General features: G+C 40.3%; 1 protein-coding gene and 1 long non-coding RNA gene across 7 annotated transcripts in view; one reads left to right on the forward strand and one right to left on the reverse strand.

Moving 5' to 3' along the window:
• STK33 (serine/threonine kinase 33) overlaps positions 1-25293 on the reverse strand; it is a 158762-nt gene that overhangs the window by 37220 nt on the left and 96249 nt on the right. For 5 of the 6 annotated variants that reach the window (XM_084772524.1, XM_084772522.1, XM_084772523.1 and 2 more), the window contains 10 exons: positions 23931-24303; positions 22829-22975; positions 20296-20409; positions 17885-17989; positions 11767-11905; positions 9743-9831; positions 7962-8049; positions 5426-5501; positions 1223-1335; positions 516-601 (listed from right to left, as the gene is read on the reverse strand). In XM_084772524.1, coding sequence (XP_084628650.1) covers positions 516-601; positions 1223-1335; positions 5426-5501; positions 7962-8049; positions 9743-9831; positions 11767-11905; positions 17885-17989; positions 20296-20409; positions 22829-22975; positions 23931-24143 — 1170 coding nt within the window. In that variant the 5' untranslated portion in view covers positions 24144-24303. The remainder of the gene's footprint in view (positions 1-515; positions 602-1222; positions 1336-5425; positions 5502-7961; positions 8050-9742; positions 9832-11766; positions 11906-17884; positions 17990-20295; positions 20410-22828; positions 22976-23930; positions 24304-25293) is intronic. The other variant, XM_084772527.1, reaches the window with a different exon arrangement.
• Positions 20465-23353, forward strand: LOC311592295. Its single transcript, XR_014777368.1, has 3 exons — positions 20465-20517; positions 21321-21461; positions 23114-23353. It is a non-coding gene; the product is annotated as an uncharacterized lncRNA (long non-coding RNA).

The following is a 25293-nucleotide window of genomic DNA, read 5'->3' on the forward strand; positions in this document are numbered from 1 at the left end:
CTCACCCAAGCTCTGGCTCTGCCTGGCCCTGTTCTGTGCAGGAATGGAGAGGCCAAAGGGTTTTTACCCAAGGTTTGCGGTATAATGGTAGAGAGCAACATGCAAATAAATGAAGACTAGATGTGTCTGTCCAGGTAACAAAGACCAGTTGGAGACATGTTTTCCAAGGTCCCTGGAGCTGAGTGAGCTACAACTGGTCCTAGAGCTTGACATCGGGGACCTGTCCCTCCTGCCTCACTCCGCATCATAGGACCTTCCTCAGTGCTGTTCTACTGGACATGACGCCTCCGTGACAAAGAACAAACAAAGTTCATTTGAATGTCTATAAATACACACGAGCAACTGTGGTGACAGTCACAGCCATTTGGAAATGCCCATTTCAGAAATGTGTCAAGACTCACTACTCCTTTTAAACTTGTCAGAAGATGGAACTAATTGACGGTTTTAAGACTACAAGACTGTGTAAAACGAGTGATGTCAGAAAAAGTTTTTTAAAAAGAAGTGTCTTAACTTACTGTCAACCACTGGTTATCTAGAAGTTCCTTAGCTGTGATTCTGTGAGCAGGATCTACTTTCAAAAGCTGTTTCAAAACATTTTTTGCTGCAAATAAAGGGGAAACAACTTGAAATCTTACTTTTCTTAACCTCAGTTAAATGTCATACACATCAGCTGGCCATGGTGACACAGGCTGGTAAGCCCATCTACTTGAGAGGCTGAGACAGGAGAACTATTTTGAGTCCAAATTTTTGAAGTGAGCCAAAACAAACAAACAAACAAACAAACAAAAAGAGACAATTCAGAAAGAGACACACCCCCAACAGCACTAACAAAAATAAGGCAAAAATATTATACATCTTCCCATTTACTTGGCTTATGATTGCATAATGAAAAAGATGCCAAGTAGCATTAACACAAAGGCCCTAATAAATAAGGTTGAATGTCTTTTATTGCTGAATGACTACCTGGATTAATGATCTGTAGTGAAAACACACGGCAGCAAGTTTCCTCTTTAATTTTATAATTGGTATTTTTCTTTTGTTTTTTTTTCTGAAAGTTTTGACCATAAACAATCACAGTGAATATATCATTATTCACGCAAGCAAATATTATTTAATTCTAAAGTAGATTTTAATAGTAGACTACCCATATTTACTACAGTTTTATTGGTGGCAAATTTCCTTACAGTAACAGTTTGCTTTGGTAAATAGTAACAATACTCACCAGAATCGCTTATGGACTCCCAGATTGGATTTTCAAATCGCAGCTCTCCCTTCTTTATTAATTCAAAGAGCTTTTCTTCTGAATTTGCCAAAAATGGTGGCTCTCCACAGAGTCTAAACAAAGGCAGTCATTTTGTTCAAACGATTTCAACATAAGACTATTAAAAAGTAACTTTCTGCAGGAGGTGGAGCAGGGATGCTTTAGGTAAGAGACAGAGGGGAGAAGAGAGGCCTGCCTCTCTGGCTGGAGTGTGCAAGCAATGGGGCCATCCAAGCTCAGTGTGGGCTCATCTCAGTGCTGAGAGAAATGACACACTAGAGAGACGATGTGCCTACGCCCTGACACCGCAAATCTGCACATCTGCAGATCTGCACCTGCCCGAGGTGGCTTCTGCAGGTGGGGAAGACGCGGGATTAAAGGGCGATGACGCAAGAAGCTGGGTGAGGATGAGTGCACAGTAAAGCGGCCCGAGCAAGGAGCGGCAGTCACTAACAGCCCACGCTGTGCACCAAACTGTGGAAGAACGGGGGTGGTGTCAGAGATGGCCAAAACTCATCAGAGTGTAATGCCTAGGCAAGAGTTTTGTCCAGTAAATACTATCTCAAGTGTTAGTAATGGTAACAATAAAATAAAACCAAAGGATAACCCTGGAAATTCCTATAGGTTCTGAGCCAAAGCTGAAAACGATTAAACCAGGCACAAGTCTTCAACAATAGTATTAAAAAGAAGAAAGTCAGGATGAAAATCACCAGCGAGAAAGGGTGGATGCTGGGTAAACACAAGCCAGCACCAGGACAGCCCAACCACTGCGGATGAAGCAAGCATGGCCTGTTTGCATCTGTAACACAGGGACTATTTTGTTAGCTTCTTTTTAACAGAGCTTGGGGCAGGCCAACCAAGCTGATTCCATTAGCTGATGTGGGCCAGAACTCTAACAGTATACTTCCCAGCTGAGTGCAGTGCCTCAGGGTATATTCTTAGTAAATGTCATCAGAGTCATCATCTAAGGACACCCATGTACCCCCGGGACACCCTGGCAGAAGGTGACACAGCAAAGGTACCTGGCATGTCAAGGACTCAACTCTCAGGCACAGATCTTGTACCTTCACTAAAAGACAAAACGGCATTACTCCATTATATCTGCTAAGTTTCTCAGTTTAATAAAGCCGGAGTCTTTTACACTTCCTGTCTTTACTTTCTTCAGTTGTGTTTTCTAACCTTTAGTCGAAAAAGCCAACTGTGAACATTTTCTGAGCAAGCTAAGTTTTGGTATTTTTCATGACAATGGGAATAAAGAAACCTTGCCAGCAGTGAGGGACTAGAGCAGGGGGCTTTCCCTGCAGGAGCTTCCTGTTAGGGGGTCAGTAGACCTCACGCTGTTGGACAAATTCTTACTTTAATACTTTTTATTTCTCAAGCTCATTCTGACACTTCTTCCTTCTAACTTGCTTTACTGTGGCTTAGTTTTAAAATGGAATTTTAAAAACCATAGAACACAAAAAGGAAATAACCAGAGCAATGGCCGTACGGACAATTACTATCTATTATAACAAGCACAGGCCAGCAAAGGCCCAGCTCATTGAGCCTGTTATCAAGCAGTGATATGCATGGCCCCAATTTCTTAGCGGCCTGGGCATGCAACTATAGCTTAAGGGCTACATTTTAAATTTTCCACTTTTTCCCCATCCTTTGCAATTTTATTTACGCAAAATGTATCTAATGGTTGGTCAATCAGCAGCGTATGGAACTTTATGACAGCAATTTCCTAGCACATCCAGAAAAGAGAATCGAAGACGTGAAAAGTGAATGCCTCTTAAAGCTTTCTATTATTTTCTGTTGCATTCATAGGAATCAGATCAGCAGAGGATAGGAACTATAAAGATTATTTATTTATGTTAATTTCTCCTTGAAAAAGTATGTTATCATTGTCCAATTAAGTATAAATGAATCCAAGCTAACTGATAAACAAGGAGATGGTCCTTGTGGAGACAGTGACGTGCTGTGCTCAGGGTGCAGAATTATCTACAGTGCCATCAGGCTCAAACAAAGTAATGAGTAGGCACCAGTGAACTAAGTGAGGTTCTTCTGTGAAGAAAATATGATGTCATTACTATGATGTGCAGCCACACTCTGGAGCAGAAATATTCAAATTAGATATTTAAGAAAGAGTGGAAAATGAAAGGCTTTCCTAATGGCAAGTTCAAAAAGCAGCAAACACCATACAGATTGTGGGACGACTCATTATATAGATTAATATGGACTTTTGTTGTGTAGACAGTCTTAAGAGTTTGAAATTTTTATTTAGTTACATTTTAATTAAGGGTTAAACTCTGAATTTTTGCACCATGATTCTAATCAGCACAGAACACCGATCAAAGCTTTATGAATCCATCCATACTTCACGCTGTCTACACAGCGATGCATGTGGACCAACCCAGTTACAACTATAATCACATCATCTGCCTTCTACTGCCTGTGTCTTCCATTTCACACAACTGTGGAAACGCAACTACGGTGATGTTAGTATTTAGACAGGATATGAAAGAGGTGGTGCACAGCGAAATCTACAACATGACCATAAAACTAATGTTGCATCAACATTAAAGTGTTCAGAATCACTGAAAGACAGAACAGTGGTCACTAACTTTTCAGAACACCTCTTAGACAATTCACTTAATTCAATTTAACACTGAGTATGGGCTGACTATTGTGTCAGATGCTAGAGATGCAAATATGAATAATTTGAACTGTCTTTCGCAGAACTTAAAACAAGGAAAACAGATATAATAGAAGATTGTGATATTACCATGTAATTTGGTTTCAAAATGTGAGTGAGAGATAAACACACGCAAACAAACCTTACTGCTTAAATGTTTTTATAATACTTCTATATTAGTATTGTTATTGTTACATAGAGACAGGGAGCAGGCTGTGTAGCCAAGGGTGGCCCTGAAGTTCTAATCCTCCTGCCTCCATCTCCCTAGTGCTGAAATTGCAGGCATGAACCACCATACTTGGTATATACAGTGCTGGGGATGAAACCAGGAATTCCTGGATGCTGGGCAGGCACTGCACAAACTGAACTAGCATTCAAGCCATATTTTTTTAGTATAACTATTTTACATTATTTTTGAATGATGCCTTAAATCCTCTGTGGAATTTAGAAAAGTTTATACACTCATAAATGTATATCTGCTGTGATAAGCTAGGAGTAAGGAAAATAGAAAACTTTAATGATTGGCCCATCTAGGAGAAAATTCAAAAAGAAGAAAACAATAAACACTCATAGCACACACGTGTGCGTGCACGTGCATGTGTGTGTGTGCGCACACACACACACACACGCCATGGAATGCAGAATGCGGGTAATAAAGAGTAGCCTAGGGTCATCACAGAAAAAGGTAGGCACATGAAAGCACACATACAGCCCAAGACTGGGAAAGCAAGCTAGAGTTGAGTTGTAAGCCAGTTGCTAAGTCACAGCATGTGAAATGCCTAGAGCAAGGAGTAACCATCAGAGGGCTTTAGTCCAGAAAGAGCATGATGCAGACAGACAACCCTGAGAGCAGTGTAAGCAGGAGATGAAGGGGACATAAAACACAAGCAGGAAAGGCAGCAGCCAGAAAGATGAAATCATAGGGCCGAAGAGAGATGCTTACGGTCTCACCATGCACAGGTGAGCACACATCACAGGCAAACGCTTCAGGCCTTAGGATTGACTGAGTCATGAGAGCAAGAGGGAAGGAAGAGTGAGAATCACTGAGGCTTTCGTGGTGCAAGGCAACTGAGGAACTCGAAACACTCCCTACCTCCCCCTAACTGCGCCCACTCCCCACTGTGCCAGCAACTCTAGGGCCAGGTGGCCCAACCTCCCCCATTGTGACCGGCAGCAGCAGGTGAAGGGCTAAACTGCAGCAAGGGACCAGGGAGAACAGATTTTCACTTAGCTTTGGATCATGTGGGAGACTTCTGCGTCTGCAGGTCAGTGCAAAGCAAAACTAAACATTGTGAAAGTACAGCATTAAACAAATACTTAGGAGGTGATCCTGCAAACTAATGAGAGGACACTTAGGATGGCATCTTGAGTGGATTTTAAATGACTCCTTTAAAAATATATCGCTTAGTTTTAATTTAAAAATCTATGTCAATCTACAGCCAGAGACTTTCCTTTTATTTACACTGGACATTCAGTAAACTACTTACAAAATGTACATTATGACACCTATGCTCCAAATGTCACACTGCTGGCTGTAGTCATGGGCATTGATAACCTCTGGTGCTGCCAAATAAGGACAAATAAAATAATATTAATAATACAATAATTTACTCTTAAATGCTTAAACACAAAGCATGAAAAATGTGCTGATGTGTTGTAATGTATTCCTCCAGAGAGGACAAAAAGAAGCCAACAGCAGATGCTAAATGAATAATGTACAGACCTTCCAACTGATGTCACCAAATCACCACTCCTATCAATTAGCTCCTAATGAGACAATGGCACAAACTGAATTACTAGATGTGCAGTTCTTTATTTCTGTGAAATAATTAAGTGATGTTACAAAGGTTGTGTAGTTATAATAAAAGACAATAATATCTTAGACTCTCCCTAAATAAAAGGAGACAGAAAACTTTAGTAAATATTATTTAAATCAATGCCAAGATGTACAAATCTGAACTCAAAGAAAAAGTTAAGATTGTTGTAAATCACTTCAGCAAAAATAATTATGATAATGATTATAATACCACAGAACTGTAACAATAGAATATATATATTCTTTCCCACATTTTCTAAGTAATATAACTGAGATAGAAAGTATGCTTACATAAGACTAGGGCAAAACACCACTGAGTGCCCGTGCAGGATGAGGTTCTAAATATGTGTGACTCAATTCTGTGCTCTCTGCTTAACCAAGGTTTGCACGACAGGCTCCCTTCAAACAGCCTCTCAAAATTGCACCTTTAACCTTAATATGGCACTTGCTTTAGAGATGAGATTGTAGGGTTTTGCTTTATAATAGGTAGCTTTTTTAAAAGTCAGTATGATACTGAGGAATAGGTCTACTTTACTTTTACATATGGATATCTTTCTGTAAAGAAAAAGAAAACAGACACAAATGTGTAGATAACAAAAGAACATTAAAATTTATAAATCATTTTACATAATAAATTAAGTTAAGAATCCTGAGCCAGCGTGCAGGCATTTGATGCCCTCTGTCAGTGGAGGTGAAAAACATTAAGATTTGACTGCATTTGCACACTACTGAGTGTTTCCTATTGGAAAGCTGTGTGCTTATTGACAAAGCACTCCTAGTCTTCTCCACTAACACTCTGGCCATGTGCTTGCATGCCTGCACACACACACACACACACACACACACACACACACACACACACACACAGACAGACACTTCCCTTTTTTTTCTCATGACAGGTATAGCCCTGGCTGTCCTAGAACTCTCTCTCTCTCTCTCTCTCTCTCTCTCTCTCTCTCTCTCTCTCTCTCTCTCTGTAGATCAGGCTGGCCCCAAACTCAGAGATCCACCTGCTTCTGCCTCCCAAGTGCTGGGATTAAAGGCATGCACTACCACCGCCCATTACACACACACACACACACACACACACACACACACACACACACACACACACACTTTTATAACAACTAGTAAACACTAATAGAATTTTATTCTTCTCCCTGTCTATGATTAAAGGAACAGAAAACAGCAAAAAGAAGCCAAACCATACACAAGAGAAGGAGAAAAGGCTAAACTACGATAGTTTACAAGTTAAACAACTTGTCTTCAAATTGAAATTTTACAGTATTCCTCTTTTAGCATTTAGTGTGTGTGTGTGTGTGTGTGTGTGTGTGTGTGTGTGTGTGTGTGTGTGTTGCAGTTTTTAACTGAGAGTAAAGCTTTAAATACAGAACCAGCAAAGTGCAAGTTGTTCCATGGCCATGTGTCTATCATGAAGACAAATTTCGAGGTGAGATTCCATGAAGGCTGCTGTACTGCTGCACAGTGCAGCAGGGACCGAGGACTCCTGGCCTCACTCTTTCAGAGTCTTCCTAATTATCAGGGGCATTTCTACTTGCACTGTCATCCCAGCCCTCAGGGAGGCAGAAGCCAGAATATCTGTGCCAAGGAGCCATTTAGGAAGTCAGCAAAGCCCCACAAACCATCTGTCTTCCCTCTTGTTTTCTCACTTGTTATCAGTGTAGACAACTAATAAGCAGGCATAAAACTCAGGGTGCTTGGATATATTTTCCCCATGTAACTACAGACCAGATGTCTTTTGCCAATGGGAGGATATGAACAGAATCTAAAGTAGCCTTTCTCAAGTAAGATAAAACAATTTAAAAACTTTATGCATCAAGTAGGCAAGAAAAGCAATGAACGAAGTATACTTTTCAGCAATAAAAACAGATAAACTACTGATACAACAGCATGCATAAAACAGCAAAATCGTTCTGTGGAACAGAAGACACAAATGAGTACACACTGTATATGATTCAAGCACAACTGAGTTTGGTGACGGAAAGCACCGGTAATTACTGGGACGTGAGAGGAGAACTGATGGAAAGAGACAGGATAATAAAAGTGTTAAGGACTCACTGGCATAGTGGTTATAGGACTCAGAGTCCTCCATGTAGTCTATGGCAATGCTCCTGCCTCAGCGTCCTGAACGGTGTTGGCTACCACACCCTTCAGGTGTTCTACCTTTTTCAAGTCTCCTCACTTACCCATATATATAGGAGTGCCACACGTGGCCTGCATCATGGCTTCGCTCCTAGAGCCATGCTTCTTCACCGCCAAGCCAAAATCAGTCACCTAAGAACAGATATACAGGTTCAGTCACCCAGTGACTCCGCCCACCATAACTGCAATGAGTCCTCACTTCCTGGGGATGGGCTTTATCTTGTATTACCAATAAAGACTTCACTTTTCCCCTCTGCACACCCTAGGTGCGGAGAAAACTTGACAGAGAGAACCCATGATGTTAACTATTCATGCCTTTTGTTAACTCTTTGATACTGGAGTTACGGTCCATTGAAAGCAGTGTTTAAATGCAAATAGCCATCCTTATCAATACTCACTAAGACTTTTTAATATGGTAACTAGTAGATACTTGTTTTTCATCACTATTATTTCCTTTGTGGGTATAGAGTATGCATATTAAAGCATTACTACACTACTTAAAATGAAGCAAATTAGCAAGGAGAAAAAGGTCCCCTCCCACACAGCCTTGCCGCGATGGGCTGAAAAACTTCTTGCTACAACTTGAGCCTCCTGCTCCACTCTAAATCTTGGTAACTGCACCTTCAGTTATTATTTGGCCTGTGCCCTTGGTTATACCTCAAAATGGAAAGCCCTTGGACCTAAAGCAGAAACACAGGCACATTTATGGGTTAGGCAGGTAAAGCACACTTTCTTTGTTCACACTAAATGCAAAGCTGTCAAGACCTTACAAAATATAAGGAAATGTTCTTAACTAATATGTGAGATTTTGAAATCACATTCTATTCGTCTCTCTAGTTTTCTTTGAGACAGGGTCTCACTCTGGGCCCGGGCAGACCTAAGACCTAAGCCAGGCTTTCCTTAAACTCATGGCAGTGCTCCTGCTCGGCCTCTCATGTGACGAGACCACAAGTGTGCATCCGCCTTGAACCCGTTACTCCGGGGTGCACATAAATATCCCACCTGGAGCACAGCATCCCTACAGATACAAAATATACTAAAGCCGTCATGACCTAATTGCATTATTTGGAAAGCACTGAGTCTCTTGTTTACCAAAGGTTAACTGGGCTATTCTGTCTCAGGCACCCCTCCACAATCCAGCAAGGAATAAAATGGCGGAAGTTCCTGCCTGCGTCACCGAGGGACACCAGAAGTGTTGCTGAGTCTGTTTATACCGCATACAGATTTAGCTTGTGCAACAGCAACTTACAGACACATTCGATTCTAAAGTTAACGCTTGCACACATTTTGAAAGCAGCCACTACTAAAGTGCTAAGTAATAAATAATGTATTCTATCATTTATTTGACATTAAGGAACACTTACTTGGAATAAAATCTTCAAGAATAAACACTTGGCACATTAATTGTCGTTAAGACATAAATATTAATACCCAGAAAAAATTTCAATGAGAAATACAGACTGTAGCGTTAATTTAGTATCAAAAGCACAGCCAAGGTGTGTTTTTCTCTAAATCTGTAACACATTTACATCAAATTACTAGACATAATTTTGAAATTAATTAGAATTCAGAGCATCTGTTTGCTTGCTATTAACTAATGATTTAGAATTATCCAAAGGAATATGCACTTTGGAAAACACATTCAGCACCATCACTTAGCTTGTAAAAATTATTTTCATCAGTTACAACTTCTATTGTGAATTTTTTAACTTCTTAGCACAAACGGCTTGGATTCAAAAGTCACCAAAATATGCCTAAGCCGTCTGTAGTACTTGGTTGCTGGCTGCTTGCAGGAAAATCTTGAGCAGTGTCTCTAGGCTCTTACCTTTATGTTTAAGTTCATTTCGTTGTTGTCATCCAGAAAGCTGCTTTTAACCATTATGTTCTCCAGCTTTAGGTCTCTGTGCACTATATCTACCAAGAAAACAGACAAGCAAAGTAAATAACAGAAGGATCAAGAGGACGCAAACAGGACAGATAAATAAAGTGTGAGGGAAGGCAGAGGATGAGGCTTCCCTGGTCTGTTTTTCCCTATGCCCCTCCTCTCCACATCTATCAGAAGCCATTTTCTCATCTTGGCATGTTCCCTATTGTGCCAACCTGGTGTCTCAGCCTGGTGAGTGCAGAAAGGGATCTGTGCGAGGCTGTGTCCTCCGGGGAGAATGAAGACAGTCTGGGTAACAACACAGGCCCAGCAAGGCTTTCTGTATCGTCATGACTCTAAATATGGGATTATGCCTTGTATAATGTTACTGTCAGCATAAACGTTTTAACGCATTGTAACATGACTACATGTGCCTAGGCTGTATTTCAGTGTATTTTTCTAAAATATCAGCATACCTTTTCCTACTGCTCATAGGCTAAAATAAAAAACACAAATCTCTAGTTGAACAGGTCAGGGTTGAGGTGAGATTTCTACGTGCACTAAAATAATGGATCAAACCTTCCTCTGAAATAAGTGACTGAGTTCACACCATTTCTCAAGTTGTAGAAAGTTAAGTGTATAACATCTAGGGAAATGCAGCTGGCCTAGACCTGGACGGGCAAGTGCAGCTGATCACTTATAGGTCTTATACATAAGCCCCAGGCGTTGTCTTTGGAAGTCTTACTGACTTTTTACTCTACAAGTTTCTACTTTTACATAAATACCACACCATTTTAATTAATGTATTTTTATGATATGCTTTATCCTTAATGGGGCATTTTTATCCTTGACGGTTATTCTCATCCTTTTAACAATAATCTTTAAGATCTCATGCGCAAAATATTGTTAGGGTTTTATAGAAATATACTGGGGGAAAAAAGTATCACTTGACAAAGGAAAACTGACAAAGGAGGCAGTCAGTCTCTGAAAGCCTTTCCTCACTGAAATCATTCTCTTGTTTGCTTCTGTATTCCTCAAATCTAATACTGACACACTTTTGTGCTCCCTGCTCTTTGCACTGCTCTCCACTAAGAAACTGCCTCACTGGATTGCAAGCTGTTTTCCATTCTCCATCTCCCACTAGCCTAAGCCACCGGAGGTGCAGGAACTTAATTCTTCATCTTTGTAACCCTGGGCTGAACACGCTACAGTAGGTGCTGAGGAAACTGAGATCCCAAAGCCTGTCACTGACCTTTGTGGAACAAGTATTTTCTCATCTGTAACATGAGAACGCTCTACAGTCACACCTAAAAACCTCAAAGAAAAGAGAAGCCAGGGACAAAGTGCAGCCCTAACATTGGAGCCAGCAAAGCTGTTAGAATGAGAAGAATTCTTCTCAAATGTGTTTTTTAAAGTATTGGCAAATTACTCTATATGATACCTTAGTATATAATATTACTATACGTTTGTCAATATGTATAGCATGAAAAAATGTATAGAATGAAAAATATCAACAACAAATCCTAATGTAAACTACATGGTTCAGGGGACCATAATGTGCCCCATGTGGCACCAGGGTATACACTGGAAGCTTCTGTTCCTTCTGCTTTGAGCCCAAACTGGTCTAAAACTGAAGCCTATTATTTTACAAGGATAGAACATATATATTTTAATGATATTAGTATTCAAATATTTTAAGAAAATTAATTTTTATTTATCTACTTTAATTTTTATCATATTAGCCAGTTTTAAACTTCTAAAATAAGAATAATCATGACTGTTTGCTTTTCATGGACAGTAATTATATGCCTGCATTGTTGCTAATTAAAATGTCTACAAATACAATTCAAATGGAAAATGTACTTGTTGTCTGCTTACATTGTCAAGTTCTACCAATGTGATTATAAGTCCTAAGGACCGTCCCACTTAAACAGCAGTGCTACACTCGTTTATGGAGGTGGTGAGGTGTGCAGTCCTCGTCTTACCCTTGTTATGAAGATACGCGATAGCTGATGCAAGACTTTGAATTATCAGCCTCGTCTCATTCTCCGAGAAGTACCCTTTTCTGTCCAGAACTTCTTTGAGTTCTCCATCCTCACAAAGCTCCATCACAAGGTACATTTTCTGACATTACAGATTAAAAAGGCAGAACAAAAGAGTTATGAAGTTATATGTGTTATACATCACAAGTATGATCACAATATTAATTTATTCACGTGAAAATGCCTTATCTACTATATACAAGCTATGTACTGAATACAAAAGGAGCAAAGGGGCAGGGGACATAGTGCTGACCTCAGGAAGCTCAGCAGCGTTACAATAGCATGTGAGATGTACTAACAGCCACATCCGGCTGTGGAAGACAGGTAGCCTCTGCATAAAGAATGCTCACCAAGAACAGTTCAGACTGAATGTGTGAACAGTGACTTCTGGGCAGGGAAGGTGGAGGAACACCAGGAGGCTGGCGGCCAGCGCATGAAACCCCTAAGGCCTGTAACAAGGCAGTCATTAAAATAACAGGTACACTATGCTAACAGTACTGGAAGCTCTGGGGTGGAGAAGAGGGAGATGGTGAAGGGCGGAGCTAACAGGGAAAGTTGGAACGAGTCTGTAAAGAGCTCGGAGAGCATGCTCACAACTGTGGACTCCCCAGGTCCCTTATGAAACAAGGCATTGGAGATGTTTAAGTCAGAATATCGAGGTGGAAGCTGTATAATGTAAATTGTGCACTTCTAGGTGAATACTACAACAGCCCAAGAGTCAACATTTACACTCTCTGTGGGTGACATAGTCTCTTTACAGCAGTACAGCTCAGCAGCTGTCTTGGCATCAGCCACAAACGACACAATGCTGTACTCAGAAATCTGAGTTTGCTGTAATTATAATGCTATGAAATATTAGTCTTTTAAATTTTGTCATTTATTTGGAAGTGTAAAAATATTATCTTATGAGCCCTATAGAAACAGTAAGTAGGCCAGACTGAGCTCACAGTTTGCATGTGTTAACAGAGGCATCTGTGAGGCACAGGCTGGACACAAGAAAGGATGAGTTCCTAACTGCTTTTCCTGTTGTGGTAAACTAACCTGGCAAAGGTAACTTAGGGGAGAAAGGGTGTATTCTAGCTCACAGTTCAGGCACAGTCTATTATGATGGAAAAGCCACTGTATCAGAAGCTTGACATGGCCGACCACATTGCATCCACAGTCAAGAAGCAGAGAAAATGAAAGCTATCACTCAGCTTGCTTTCTCCTTTTTAAAATGATTTTAAAAGCTTAAAATTGATATTTTCATGCCATGTGTGCATTCATGTGAATTCTTGTATTCCCCAGCACACCTATGTATATCAAAGGACAACTTGTTGGTTCTCTTTGACCATATAGATTCAACTCATGTCATTAGACTTGGAGGCAAGCACCTTTGCCTGCCAAGCCTTCCCGACAGCCCCCACTTTCTCCTTTCTATTTGGTCTGGGACCCCAGCACATAAAATAGTGTTGCCCATAGTGGGTGAGTCTTCCCACTTCAATTAAAAGGCTCATTTAACCTAGATAAACCCTCACAAGTGTGCCTAGAGATTTGTCTCCTAGATGATTCTAGCTTATGAAATTAACCATCACAGGGTAAAGAAAAATATATAAGATGTAACCAAAAAAGAGACAGTGAGACTCAGTGACTAAGTGGGTACAAGTGACAAGGAAGCAAGGATGAAATGCCTCTTTTGTGTCTGTCATTTTTTGAGGCATATAAAGATGTCTTTAGAGATCCCACAGCAAAGCCACTTACTGAGTCAAAGATTTCTATTCAACTAAGAAGCAAGCCATCAGACACAATTACCCTCCATGTTTCCAGTCTAACATAGAGTCTAGAGTTGTGCTGCTCTGAAGATTTGGGGGTCTGATTCCCTTCTTGTAACAGCTGCTAATCCAACTTCTGTGTTCAGTCAGTATGCATTAAAGCAGGAAGAAGGGTAAATATCTTTCTTCTTCAAGCCACAATTCTGATTCACTGAATTTCAGGCTGGTTTGGGATTTTAAAGTGTCTGAAACATCTGACAAATAAGCTTTTGAACTTGGTCATACTTCTTTCATTGATGGCGCTACAGGGTGGCTAGGAATGTGAAAGAGTAAGTGAACCATTTAGAAGGGAAAGTTGCACTAGCAGTAGTTATAATATAAATCGGCACCAATTTTTAAAATGATGAGGGGCTGACCAGATGGCTCAGTTCTTAAGAGCACTGGCTGCTCTTCCAGAAGACAGGGTTCCATTCCCAGCACCCACGTGACAGCTCACAGGCACCTCTAACTCCAGTTCTAGATGAATCCATTGCCCTCTTCTGGCCTCGGAGGGTGCTACACACATGGAGTAAGTACACAGATACATAAAATAAAAAATAAATATTTTTTTAAATGTTAAATGCATGTTGATCCAAGTTATAGTAATAAAGTATATTACTCAAGTTTTTAACAGTTATTAGAAACAACTGTACAGATCTAGAGCACAGTTAGACTTATAGGAAACCATTGCAGTTTGAGTGGTTCATCAGCAGCGTACTATCAATTAGATAGCCAGTTCCTCAGAATAGCTCCGGTGCAAAGTCTAGACATATGTGTGTTTATGGGCAGATCTAGCTCATGTGACTGAAACTCAAGCAATACAGAAAAAGACAACCACAGATGACCATTTCCTTTGCTTTCAAACTCTCGTATATTTGGGCTCCTGCTTGTATACAAGGTAGAGTAACAGATTGCTTTGCCCCCTGCTTAGATCAGATAAGAACTGGAAATTTTTACAAAACAATAATTTCTAGACATTAGACATTAGTCAATACCAAGTTGTATTTTCTAAGAGAGAGCAGCAGCCCATGCAGCAAGCCCCTGACTATCCTAGCCACTGACCATTTGCCACATCCCAGGGCAAGAAGCGGTATCAGTCAGAAACAATGGCATGCGAAGGGTGTCTGTGGGATTAGATGGCATCATAGGATAGACCTGAAGAGCACAGCAGCAGTAGCAGGAGGAGAGGAAGCTGCTCAGAACTGCAAAGGCCAAGAGTGAGGCCTACTGGAGTACACATGCTGGAGAACTTGCAGACCTACTAGCCTCCATGAACTCAGGAAATGTGAGTCCAGAAAGGTCAAGATAACCAAAGTCTCCAGGAAAGACTATCAAAGAGGGAAAATCTGTACACACACACACACACACACACACACACACACACACACACACACGAGAGAGAGAGAGAGAGAGAGAGAGAGAGAGAGAGAGAGAGAGACTCTTCATCAAATCTTCAGCAGAGTGAGAGAGACAGCAGAGTAATAGCATGTGCTTTGTCTAAAGCTAGGGAAGCATCCATGTGAAAGGCCTGAGAGAGTCACTGGAGCGCATGCATGCTTTGTGTTTCCGTTAGCCAGAGTGAGACATCTCATAATTCATGTTGCACAGGAGACAGACAATGTGAGCATTCAGAAGGCAGCCCCTCAGTAGAAGGGGAAACCTAGTCCTAGAGAGGATACTCTGTTGCCTCTCTCAAAGAATAAACCAAGCACCAAAGGCACTGAACTGCTTCCAAATTACTTACTCCATCATAAAATAAAGTTCAAGACTCGTCTCAGGTATGATGGCACATGCCTGTCATCCCAGCCTCTGGAAGCTGAGCAGAAGGTTCACTAAGTTCAGGGTTAGCTAGTGAGACCATTGTCATCTCTCCTCGCAATAGTTATAACAATATAACATGTAGCACCCAAAATGGTAATTTTTAAAAAATTTATGTATTTATATCTGGCAGCCAATTAAAAATTAATTGGCACCGGGCGTGGTGGAGTACACCTGTAATCCTAGTACTTGGGGAGGCAGAGGCAGGCAGATCGCTGGGAGTTAAGGACCAGCCTGGTCTACAGAGTCCAGGAAAGCCAAGGCTCCACAGAGAAACCCTGTCTTGAAAAACCAAAAGGACCACCAAAGAAACAAACAAAACAAAACAACAAAAACAACAAAACAAAACATTTGAGAGAGGGGCAGGAGGTTTCAGAAGTTCCAGGCCAGCCTTGGCTATGTAGGAACTTCCAGACCATCCTGGTTTATATGGTAAGACCTTGTATTAAAAGAAAAAAAGAAAGAAAGAAAGAAAGAAAGAAAGAAAGAAAGAAAGAAAGAAAGAAAGAAAGAAAATATGTAATTAACAGATATACAAAGCAGGAGACTAAAGCCCGGAATAAAGAAGAGAGGGGCCATTAAAACTGAACTAGCAGTGGCATACACAATACCGTTAGTAGGAAAAGGACTTTACATAATTAGCTCTTATCACTGTATTCATGAAGCACGGGGAACACTGAGTATGTTAATGTCATATGTTGAATATACACATGAAGGAAATTGAATTCCCAACTAGACAAGATGGTAAAACATTAAATGTGATTTTAAAAATTAGTGAATCTGAAGTCACAGTAAAATACAAATTATACAAAGTGAACACAGAAAAATACTGGCAAATGAGCAGATAACAGTGAGCATATCAAGCAATCTAGCCTATGTACTGAGTCCTCCAGAGTTGGGAAAGAAAACAGAAAAAAATACTTGGAATAATTACAAAAAAATATTCCTAAATGAGATGAAAACCAAACTCACAGACCCAAGAAGTTCTATGAACCCCAAGTTCAAGAAACATGAAAAGAACTGTATCAAGATTCATCAAAATCCAACTGTGTAAAACTGATGACAAAGAGGCTAGGAAGATGGCTGCACGGTTAAGAGCACTTGCTACTGTTGCAGACGACCTGGCTTTAATTACTAGCTCCCATGTAGTGGCTCTTAAGTGTCTTCCCTAGATCCAGGCACTCTGCGGCCCTCTTCTGACCTCCATGAGTACAAGGCATGCACAAGAACACAGACATACACAGATAAAACATTCGTGCTCATAAATAAATTTTTAAAAGTGATAATAGAGAACAAAGTTATAGAAAGAATATTTGGAGATGAAAGAAATCACAATTCAGGGATGGAGGTCTAGCTCAGTGGCAGAAGTAGAGCATTACTAACATGTACAAGGCCAGGGGGTTGACTTTCAGGATCACCAAAAAAAGGGCAACTGTGGTTCTGTTGCCAAGTGCTTGTAGTTAATAAAATGTAATGCATAACCCAAATTGGCTATTAGTAGCTACTTCTTAGTCTGGCCAAGAACATGAAAAGCAATAGCCAGCATCCGATGAGATGAGTGCATCATAGCCACAGTCCCATTAATCTTTATTCCTTCAATAACCAGTTGAGTCAGCACTTCACAGGTGAGACAGTTACACAGAGAGAAGTTGAATAACTTGGCCATGTTCTCATGGCTAACAAGTAATGGAATCAGGATTTAAAGAAACAGGTCATCTGTCCGCATGCCTAGCCACACAGTATATTGCTTCCAGGCAGTGGAAGTGATGCCCAAGTTCACGCACTAAAACAAAACAAACAAAACAAAAACTTTCAGGCAGCTAAGGTTAGAGAATGACAATATCTAGGAAAGAAGAAACACAAAACACATTGGAAAGACAGAGATAAGAACTTGTTATGCTATATTCAGTTGATATTCCTGGGAAGCTGCTCTTTTCTGAAGGGAAATTGAGCAGCAGCAAATCTGGGGAAAAGGGAAGGTGGGAACCAGAGCGGAGTGGAGGGTGGGGGAAACTGCACTCAGGATGTATTGTACAAAAAAGAAGAAAAGAAGAAAAACATATTTCTATACCATGCCAAGTAAGCCTTGTCAATTCAATCATGATGCTAACCTTGCAAAAATCATAGCAATAATCAAATGGTTTCTAGTAGAAGACAAAGAGCAAATGCAAACGGATGCCATCTCTGAGGAAGCTCTACTCGTTATTCTAATCTTAAACATTTGTTTCTAATGGATCAGCCAGAACATGCAACGTAAGACATCAGTGTAATCATTATACACCTAATTATACAACCAATAATAAAAGTCCTCCAGAGTGCTCTTATCAATCTCAAGTAACAGACTTTTGCCAAGGACATGAGCAACTGTGGTCCAGAGGGCTACTTTGGAATGAAATTATATTCATTTTGTAATAATGACAACCTCCAGACTGCAGCACCTGGCCGAGTGTTACCTGCGGTGTCTCGAACACTTGCTCCAGGTGGATGATGTGTTTATGTTTGACGATCTTTAGGATGTTCACCTCCCGTTCAAGTAACTTCATCGCTGAGCTTCCAGCCTTAATCAATGAAGAGACAGATGGCTAGTGGGAGTGCCACTCAATATGAAAGTTAGCTATTTCATACCTTTTCCTACAGTTTTGAGTGGAGAGACAAGACGGAAGCTTGCTGCGGCACATGAGTTCGGCTGCTCTTTTCTGAAGGGAAATGGAGGAGCAGTGGGTCTCTTGTTCCATAACCAAATCAAATTATGCCCCTTCATTTCTTTGTCCATTTTCTAGTTGTATTTCATTTGGCTTCAATCAATCTCTTGAACTGTTTCCATAAATTAGCTAAACATAGCTTCTGACCCTTCATTCCAATTTTAGCATATCTTTTTGATATTTCCTTCAATCACAGTGATCCTTTTGCATTAACATAAAAAATTGCTTCTAGGATTATCAATCAGAGATGGCTAAACAACAGAAAAGTTTTCCTTTGTTGTTTTGTTTTGATTTAGTTGATATGTATAATACATATGTGATAAATAATATAATATACATTATATTATATATACAATTAACTTTGTATTTATGTCATGTCTTGGTCTCTCTGATTAACTGAGCAGAAAAAGAGAGCTAGAGATCTTGCCTTCAAACTAAACCAATTCAGCTGTGTCTCCTAATATCTAAGCCTTACCATGCCTGGGTCAGAAGGTAAAAGGAAGGGAACTCCAGGGAGCACACATGGATGTCCTTCAGGTGTAGGCAAGACTGTCTAAATCATCTAGAAAATTCCAGGGTGCCAGGCGGTGGTGGCACACGCCTTTAATCCCAGCACTCGGGAGGCAGAAGCAGGCAGATCTCTGTGAGTTTGAGGCCAGCCTGGTCTACAAAGCGAGTCCAGCATAGTCAAGGCTACACAGAGAAACCCTGTCTCACAAGAAGAAAAAGGAAAAGAAAAAGAAAAGAAAGAAAAAGAAAAAAGGAAAAGAAAATTCAAGGGTGCTCTCTCTACCTTCTCCAATTCTGGCCCAGATCATTGTCTCCCTGATACTAAAATTGCCATTATCTGAGAATAAATATTCTCCTCCTTTATGGATCTTTTTCTGACATAAAAATCTTCTTAAAGGACCTATTTCTGCACACACTTTTAGCCTGCGTTTAGGAAGTGGACTGATGATAAAGAAAACATATTCTACATATTTTACTTAGGGGTATGCTTGATTGCAATTCCATTTCCTGTTCAACTTTCCCTGTCTTTGGGGGTGGGGAAGAGGATGCTGACCATGACCACTCAGCCACATCCCGCCATGTAGGAGGAAGCACATTTTAAAGCTTAGCCTAGAGGCTCAGAGACATAGTGGCCATGAGGATGAGTTCCTGTGAAGAAGAGATCTGGAAGGTTAGCACAATTTTCTCCTGCCACTCATCTCAATTCTGCTCCCAATCCTTTCCCCACATGGCTTGACCTGTCTGTGCTGCAGTGATGTCTGCGTCCAGTTCCTGTGTTGACAGCTCAAGTGTGCTGTCCTCCCAGTATCAGTACATGGGTGAGAAAGCAATTCTTCAGGTTGCAAATATAATCCCCAAACTGAACCTTTAGCCCTAACTGACAACAAAAAAAGCAAAGAAACAGAACGCCAAGGGGCCCTTTCAGGATGCCAACTTTGGTATGCCATCTTTTTGCAAAGATGCTAAAAAGGCTCTTAACTGCTTTATTAAAGTTGATATGTCATCTCATTAAGCCCAAGAATTTGCTACAATTAAAAAATAGTTACTACTCAGTTTTATAGCTCCAATACATATTATTACAAATCCAAGAAGAAAACATCATGATGGTGTTATTTTTGCTTCTTTATCCAGACAGAGAAATGTTAACAGTTTGTAATGAGCTGATTTTACCTTAAGGAGAAGCCAAGTGCTCTGCCAACAAGTAACGCAGAGAGTCATCAGATTCAAGGGACAGTAGACTAGATTGGAAGGGGGATTGGTCAACAGTAAGGAAATAGGATTAAATGAGAAAATAGAAGAAATGTGTACCAAACAATCAGGAGGGCAACAGGATTTATTTCCAGCTAAGACACCGATGCTTACAGCCCTATGCCTACATACACTAAGTGCCAGTTGTGACTTCGCTCATGAAGTTTACATATTTGGTAATATTAGTGATGTTGATGCTTTTGAATTTTCCAGACAGCACCTCTCTGCCTGAGTAGGAACTAGTCCCTTCACAGGAGACTAGAGTGGCTCCCACACCTCTCCATCAGTCAGTCCAGCCCTGGCCCTCAAGGGAAGACACAGCTCTGGTTAGTATGGAAAGCTGCACCGCCCTCCCTTCCCCACCCTGACCTGTACCCTGGAAATGCCGCCCTGGGAAGCCTTACCTTTTCTTTATTCACTTTCTTAATCGCCCACTTAGCTCCTGTTTCTCTGTCTATAGCTTCGCTGACCATTCCAAAGCTCCCCTGTCCCAGGATTCTTCTGAAGGTATAGAATTCCTGGAGACAAAACAAGAGTTCCTCTGTCCCTATGGCACTCATCGGGCATTAGGAATGAACACACAACACTGAAAGGTATCCGCCCGGGGGGAGGAGTTCTGTTCTAGGGTAAGATCAAATGGAGACACTGTGCATTTGCTTCAGCAGTAACGAATACATCTTAACTAGCCACAGTCAAGTTTCAATGACTTCCGTTATTGAAGTCATTAGAAAATTGTCTGATTTTCTAATGGCAAAATGTGGAAGAGTTCAAAATTATAGAAATTGATTTCTTTCAATCTATACATTATAAAGTAATACTAACATAGAATGTCATAAAAATGAAATATTTTATAAGGAAAAGATGTGAAATATTAATATACATATGAGCTTGATGCATAAATAATGCATTCAGAAAATTTTCACCCCCAAACTCTGAGACTCACATTATGAAATCAACACTAATTACTACCAGACAGGCTGGGGAGGTAGCTTGATGGTTGAACATTTGTCTGTCTTGCACACGGCCCTGGTTTGATCCTAAAACAATGTCTCCTTCTTTAACTATAAGTGATGTTTATTTCCTTTATCTCTGTGTTAGTTTTCTCACCTTATTCACTTTATTTTAGAAAAGAAAATTTGATAAAAATCAGAAGCAAGAATAAAATATACACTATCCATAATACCACTATCTAAACCAGTAGCTTTCAATTTTCCTAATGCTGCGACTCTTTAATAAAATTCCTCATGTTTTGGTGGCCGCCAGCCATAAAATTTTCATTGCTATTTCATAACTATAACTTTCCCACTATTATGAACTGTAATGTAAATATCTGATATGTGACCCCAAAAAGGGTTGCAACCCACAGGTTGAGAACCACTATCTAAAACAAGACTCTTTCTGATTTATCATTTAACTTTTGTTTACAAAGAGAGAATGAGCTGGTTTGGCCAAAGCAGTGTTCTGGTTCACAGTGCAAAATAAAACCCACACATCTCACTATGTTTTCACTCCCTGAGGATTGGCAGAAGCAGTCTGTTTCTGTGATGCGGATACCATCAGCAGAGGGCAGGTGAGTTTCTAAACCCATCATGAACAGGCACTAACACATGGGACAACGGCCTCCACACCAGCTTTGCTGTAGTGGTCACCTCCACAGTGAGACAGACAGCTGGCTGCACTGCTCACATTCCCTGCTGTTTGCCCTGGTCTTCCCCTTTCACAGTGCTGGGGTTACAGGTCCACTGTACCCCACTTCCTACATGGGTGCTGGGATCCTCATGCTTCTCCTGCAAGCACTTTACTGAATGGGCATCTCTGCAGCCATTAATTCATGTTTTTATATTAATTAGAACCCTTAAAAGTGGTAAGGATATTTATCTGGATATTTATCTAAACTGGAGAAGTAGTGAGCAGATGAGCTATGTAAAAATTATCTAGCCACTGAATCATCAAAAAGTCTGAACAAAGAGTATACTAGTACTTTTAGAAGAATATTCTTAGTCCAAACACCCCCACTTTATAAGGCCCTAGGCAAGTGTGCATTGCCTTCAGTGAAAACTTTAATGTGCTTGAAGTTTTTGCTGTGGTTTTTACTTCCTTTCCTCAGAGGCTGATTTCTCAATTGTCTCTGTCACAAACCACTGGCTTAGAGGAAACCTCCAAGTTCAGGTCTGGGGTATCTTTCTCCTTGGAGCTATCCATCACCTCTGGCTCTTACAATCCTTCGGCTTCCTCTTCCTCACATAACTCGCTGAGCCTTAAAGGGGATGGATTTAATGAAGACATCACATTAGAACTACGTGCTCCAAAGAATCTCCACACACTGTCCAGTCATGGGTCTCTGTTAATTCCCATCTACTGCAAGAAGCTTCCCTGATGAGGGTTGGGCAACACCCTTATTTATGGGTATCACATCATTTTATTGCTATGTTCTTTTAGCACAATAATAGTATTAGGTTTTTCCATACGGCCCTTGACCTATCTAGTCTTAGTCTGTGGTACCACTCTTAAGACCTTCACAGGCTCAAGCCAGACAGGTCCCAGCACTAGAGGGATACGTGGACATATAGTCCACCCCTAGCAAGGAGAAAATCCATTTTCTCCAATGGAGTGTCACTGGGTTTATCACCCACACTCCAGGGCAGGCCCCATGCCCAGGAGCACTTGACCAACACAAAATGGACTCCATGGTTTGAGTTTTGTTTTTGGCATTTTTGCCTTTTTGGTCTTTGCTTATATATTTTTGGTTTTCGTGTTTGGTGGGAGTTTGTTTTTGTTGGGAGAGGGAGAGAAAAGATAAAGTTAGGTGAGTAAGAGGTGAGGAGGAGCTGGGAGGAGCTGGGAGAGGGGAAATATGATCAAAATATATTGTGAAATTTTTAATTAAAATTTTTGTTTAAAAGATGAAACACAATGTTAAAAAGAAGAAATCTGAACCTCTTTCGTAGCTTTAGCTTGCTTCCTGCGTACCTCGATATCAGTTCCATTCTCCATTCTTATATGTGGGATTTTTCCTTCTGTGACATTGCTCCGACTCCACTGTGGCTGAGAACTTTTTCTCTCCACATTTGAAGTTTTTGTGGACTAGGATCAAAAGAGATTTTTGAAAAATAACTCTTAAGATGTAATATTCTTTTAATGATGATTAAAAGTGTGATAGGCTTTAATGGGTGCCACAGTATTTACTGTATACAAAGTAGTTGACTACCTTTTTCATTCCAGAATACAGTACAAGTCATTGGCTACAGAAGATCTTCAGGTGAATGTACAAGTGTCAGAAGGTTCCAGTGAAGAGCAAGGGCCTGACTTTTCCTAAACTTACTGTTTCTTGTCATCAAAATTCTACTGTATTAACTAGTCTTCCACTGTGCTCTTCACACAGATGACCACAGCCAAATCAGTTTGATTGGGAAGCCACACATGATTTAAAAATCATGTGAACCAAGTAAAGTGTATGTTATATCCTAGATAGACAACTACAACTTCCTCTTAGATAATGAAGCTACAGCTTTGCTTTAACCTTTGTCATGACTCACTCTGTATCAGTTGAAGAAAATGATCAAAAAGTCCTATTCAGTTAAACTTGGAAAAGACGTTTTTCCTGTATAAGCAGCTTTTAAGAGCTGGTATAATAATGTGAACTATTTGGGATCATGAGAAATAATTTTGAATAGTGGCTGAAAATATCACAAAACATGTTAACTAGCCAGCTTTGCTCATCTCTGCTGTGGAAAACAAATAGTTCTTTAAGAACTTTAAGAAGAGCCTGGCGTGGCGGCGCATGCCTGCAATCCCAGCACTCACTGAGGCAGAGAGGCAGGTGGATCTCTGTGAGTTCTAGCCTGGTCTACAAAGTGAATCCAGGCTACAAAGAGAAACCCTATCTTGAAAAAAAAACAAAAATAAATAAATAAGTAAGTAAATAAGAATGTTAAGAAGGCCATGAATGAGCTTACAAGGGTTCATAGGATGGCGGAGAACTTAGGGATGGAATAGAGAATGGGCTGTCAATTTGTGCTGTATAATCTTCAATATTTACCAAATCCTTTATAGAAGATTCTCTGCTGACATTTCTTTCTTTTTTTCTCTCTTGTGGAGTACAGTTTTCTATACTACCAGTACTCGATGTCTGTGACATTTCCACCACCAAAACTGAAGGGGTGCCTGCTGAACACAGGCACAGCAGACCGGCCTGAGAAGATGCACAGTGGGGGCACTTTGTAGGTATTTCATCCAAGCCATGGTCAGCCATTTGCTTAAAAGCGTAAAAAAAAATAATTTGAAAGAGATGTTTCCACTTTTTTAAAAAAGAAAACCAGATCAAAAGGGATGTGATGATTGCTGGTGAAAACTGCAGCTTCCGGTTAGTGAGGTCCTTGGTTTAATGAGGCACCATGCTTCATGCATAAGATCTGTGAAAAGAAAAGGAAGACCATTTAGCAAACCCCTACCCTGTCACCCTCCTGACAATCATAGGAAATCCAGCAACTATAAGCAAAATATTCCACTAAGAAAAGTTCCTACTTAAAACCAAACTAGACCATAACATGGTTACCCAGCAACAACAGGCCTAGCTTAGTATTTTTAATATAAACTATTGCTAAAAATCCAGAAATATTAGTGTAGAACACATTGTTTTCATAATTTAAAGTTTTATCCTCCTAGCTACTGGCCTTAGAGCAAATACCTCTTATACACTTCATTAAAGAAAAGATTAATTTTATTTTATAAAGCTCTCTAATTGTAAAAGTTCAAGGGCGATATTAAAAGTAGCCTTACTTTTAGAGGTGAATAAATGGGTCAAGTTTCTTTTTTTGAGTTTAGTATTGGTATGTACAGAATTATACCAAACCGGGTTCACTACTTGCATGGAAGCAAGCTGGAAAGATATGAGCTGATGGGGAAGAAAGAGTGTGCTCCATGATACCCTCTAGAGAATGCCCTGGCAAGTGTGCAGAGCAACAAAGCCGTGTGGCTGTGGCTGTGTCATCCTAGCTCAGATACTCTTTTTAAAATTAATTTAATTTTATGTACATTGATTGGTGTTTTGCCTACGTGTGTGTGTGTGTGTGTGTGTGTGTGTGACATCTTGAAGTTACACACAGTTGTCAGTTACCATGTGGGTGCTGGGATTTGAACCCAGATCCTCTGGAAGAACAATCTGTGTTCTTAACCACTGAGCCATCCCTCCAGGCCCTAGATATTCTTTTGAAGTGTATTTCATAGACAGCCTCATCTGGCTTTGGAGGCATAGAATATAGTCTTATCCTTTGAAGTGGCATAAACTTGCTAGCATAGGACATTAAATATTCTGATTTTACTAAAGAACTGTATTTATAGTCTTTGATACCTAGGACTAGTTGTCTATTTTTATTAATTATATTTGTTCTTTAACAATTTCA

Source organism: Acomys minous, assembly GCF_964271855.1.
Source record: "Acomys minous genome assembly, chromosome: 2".
Taxonomy (NCBI): Eukaryota; Metazoa; Chordata; class Mammalia; order Rodentia; family Muridae; genus Acomys; species Acomys minous.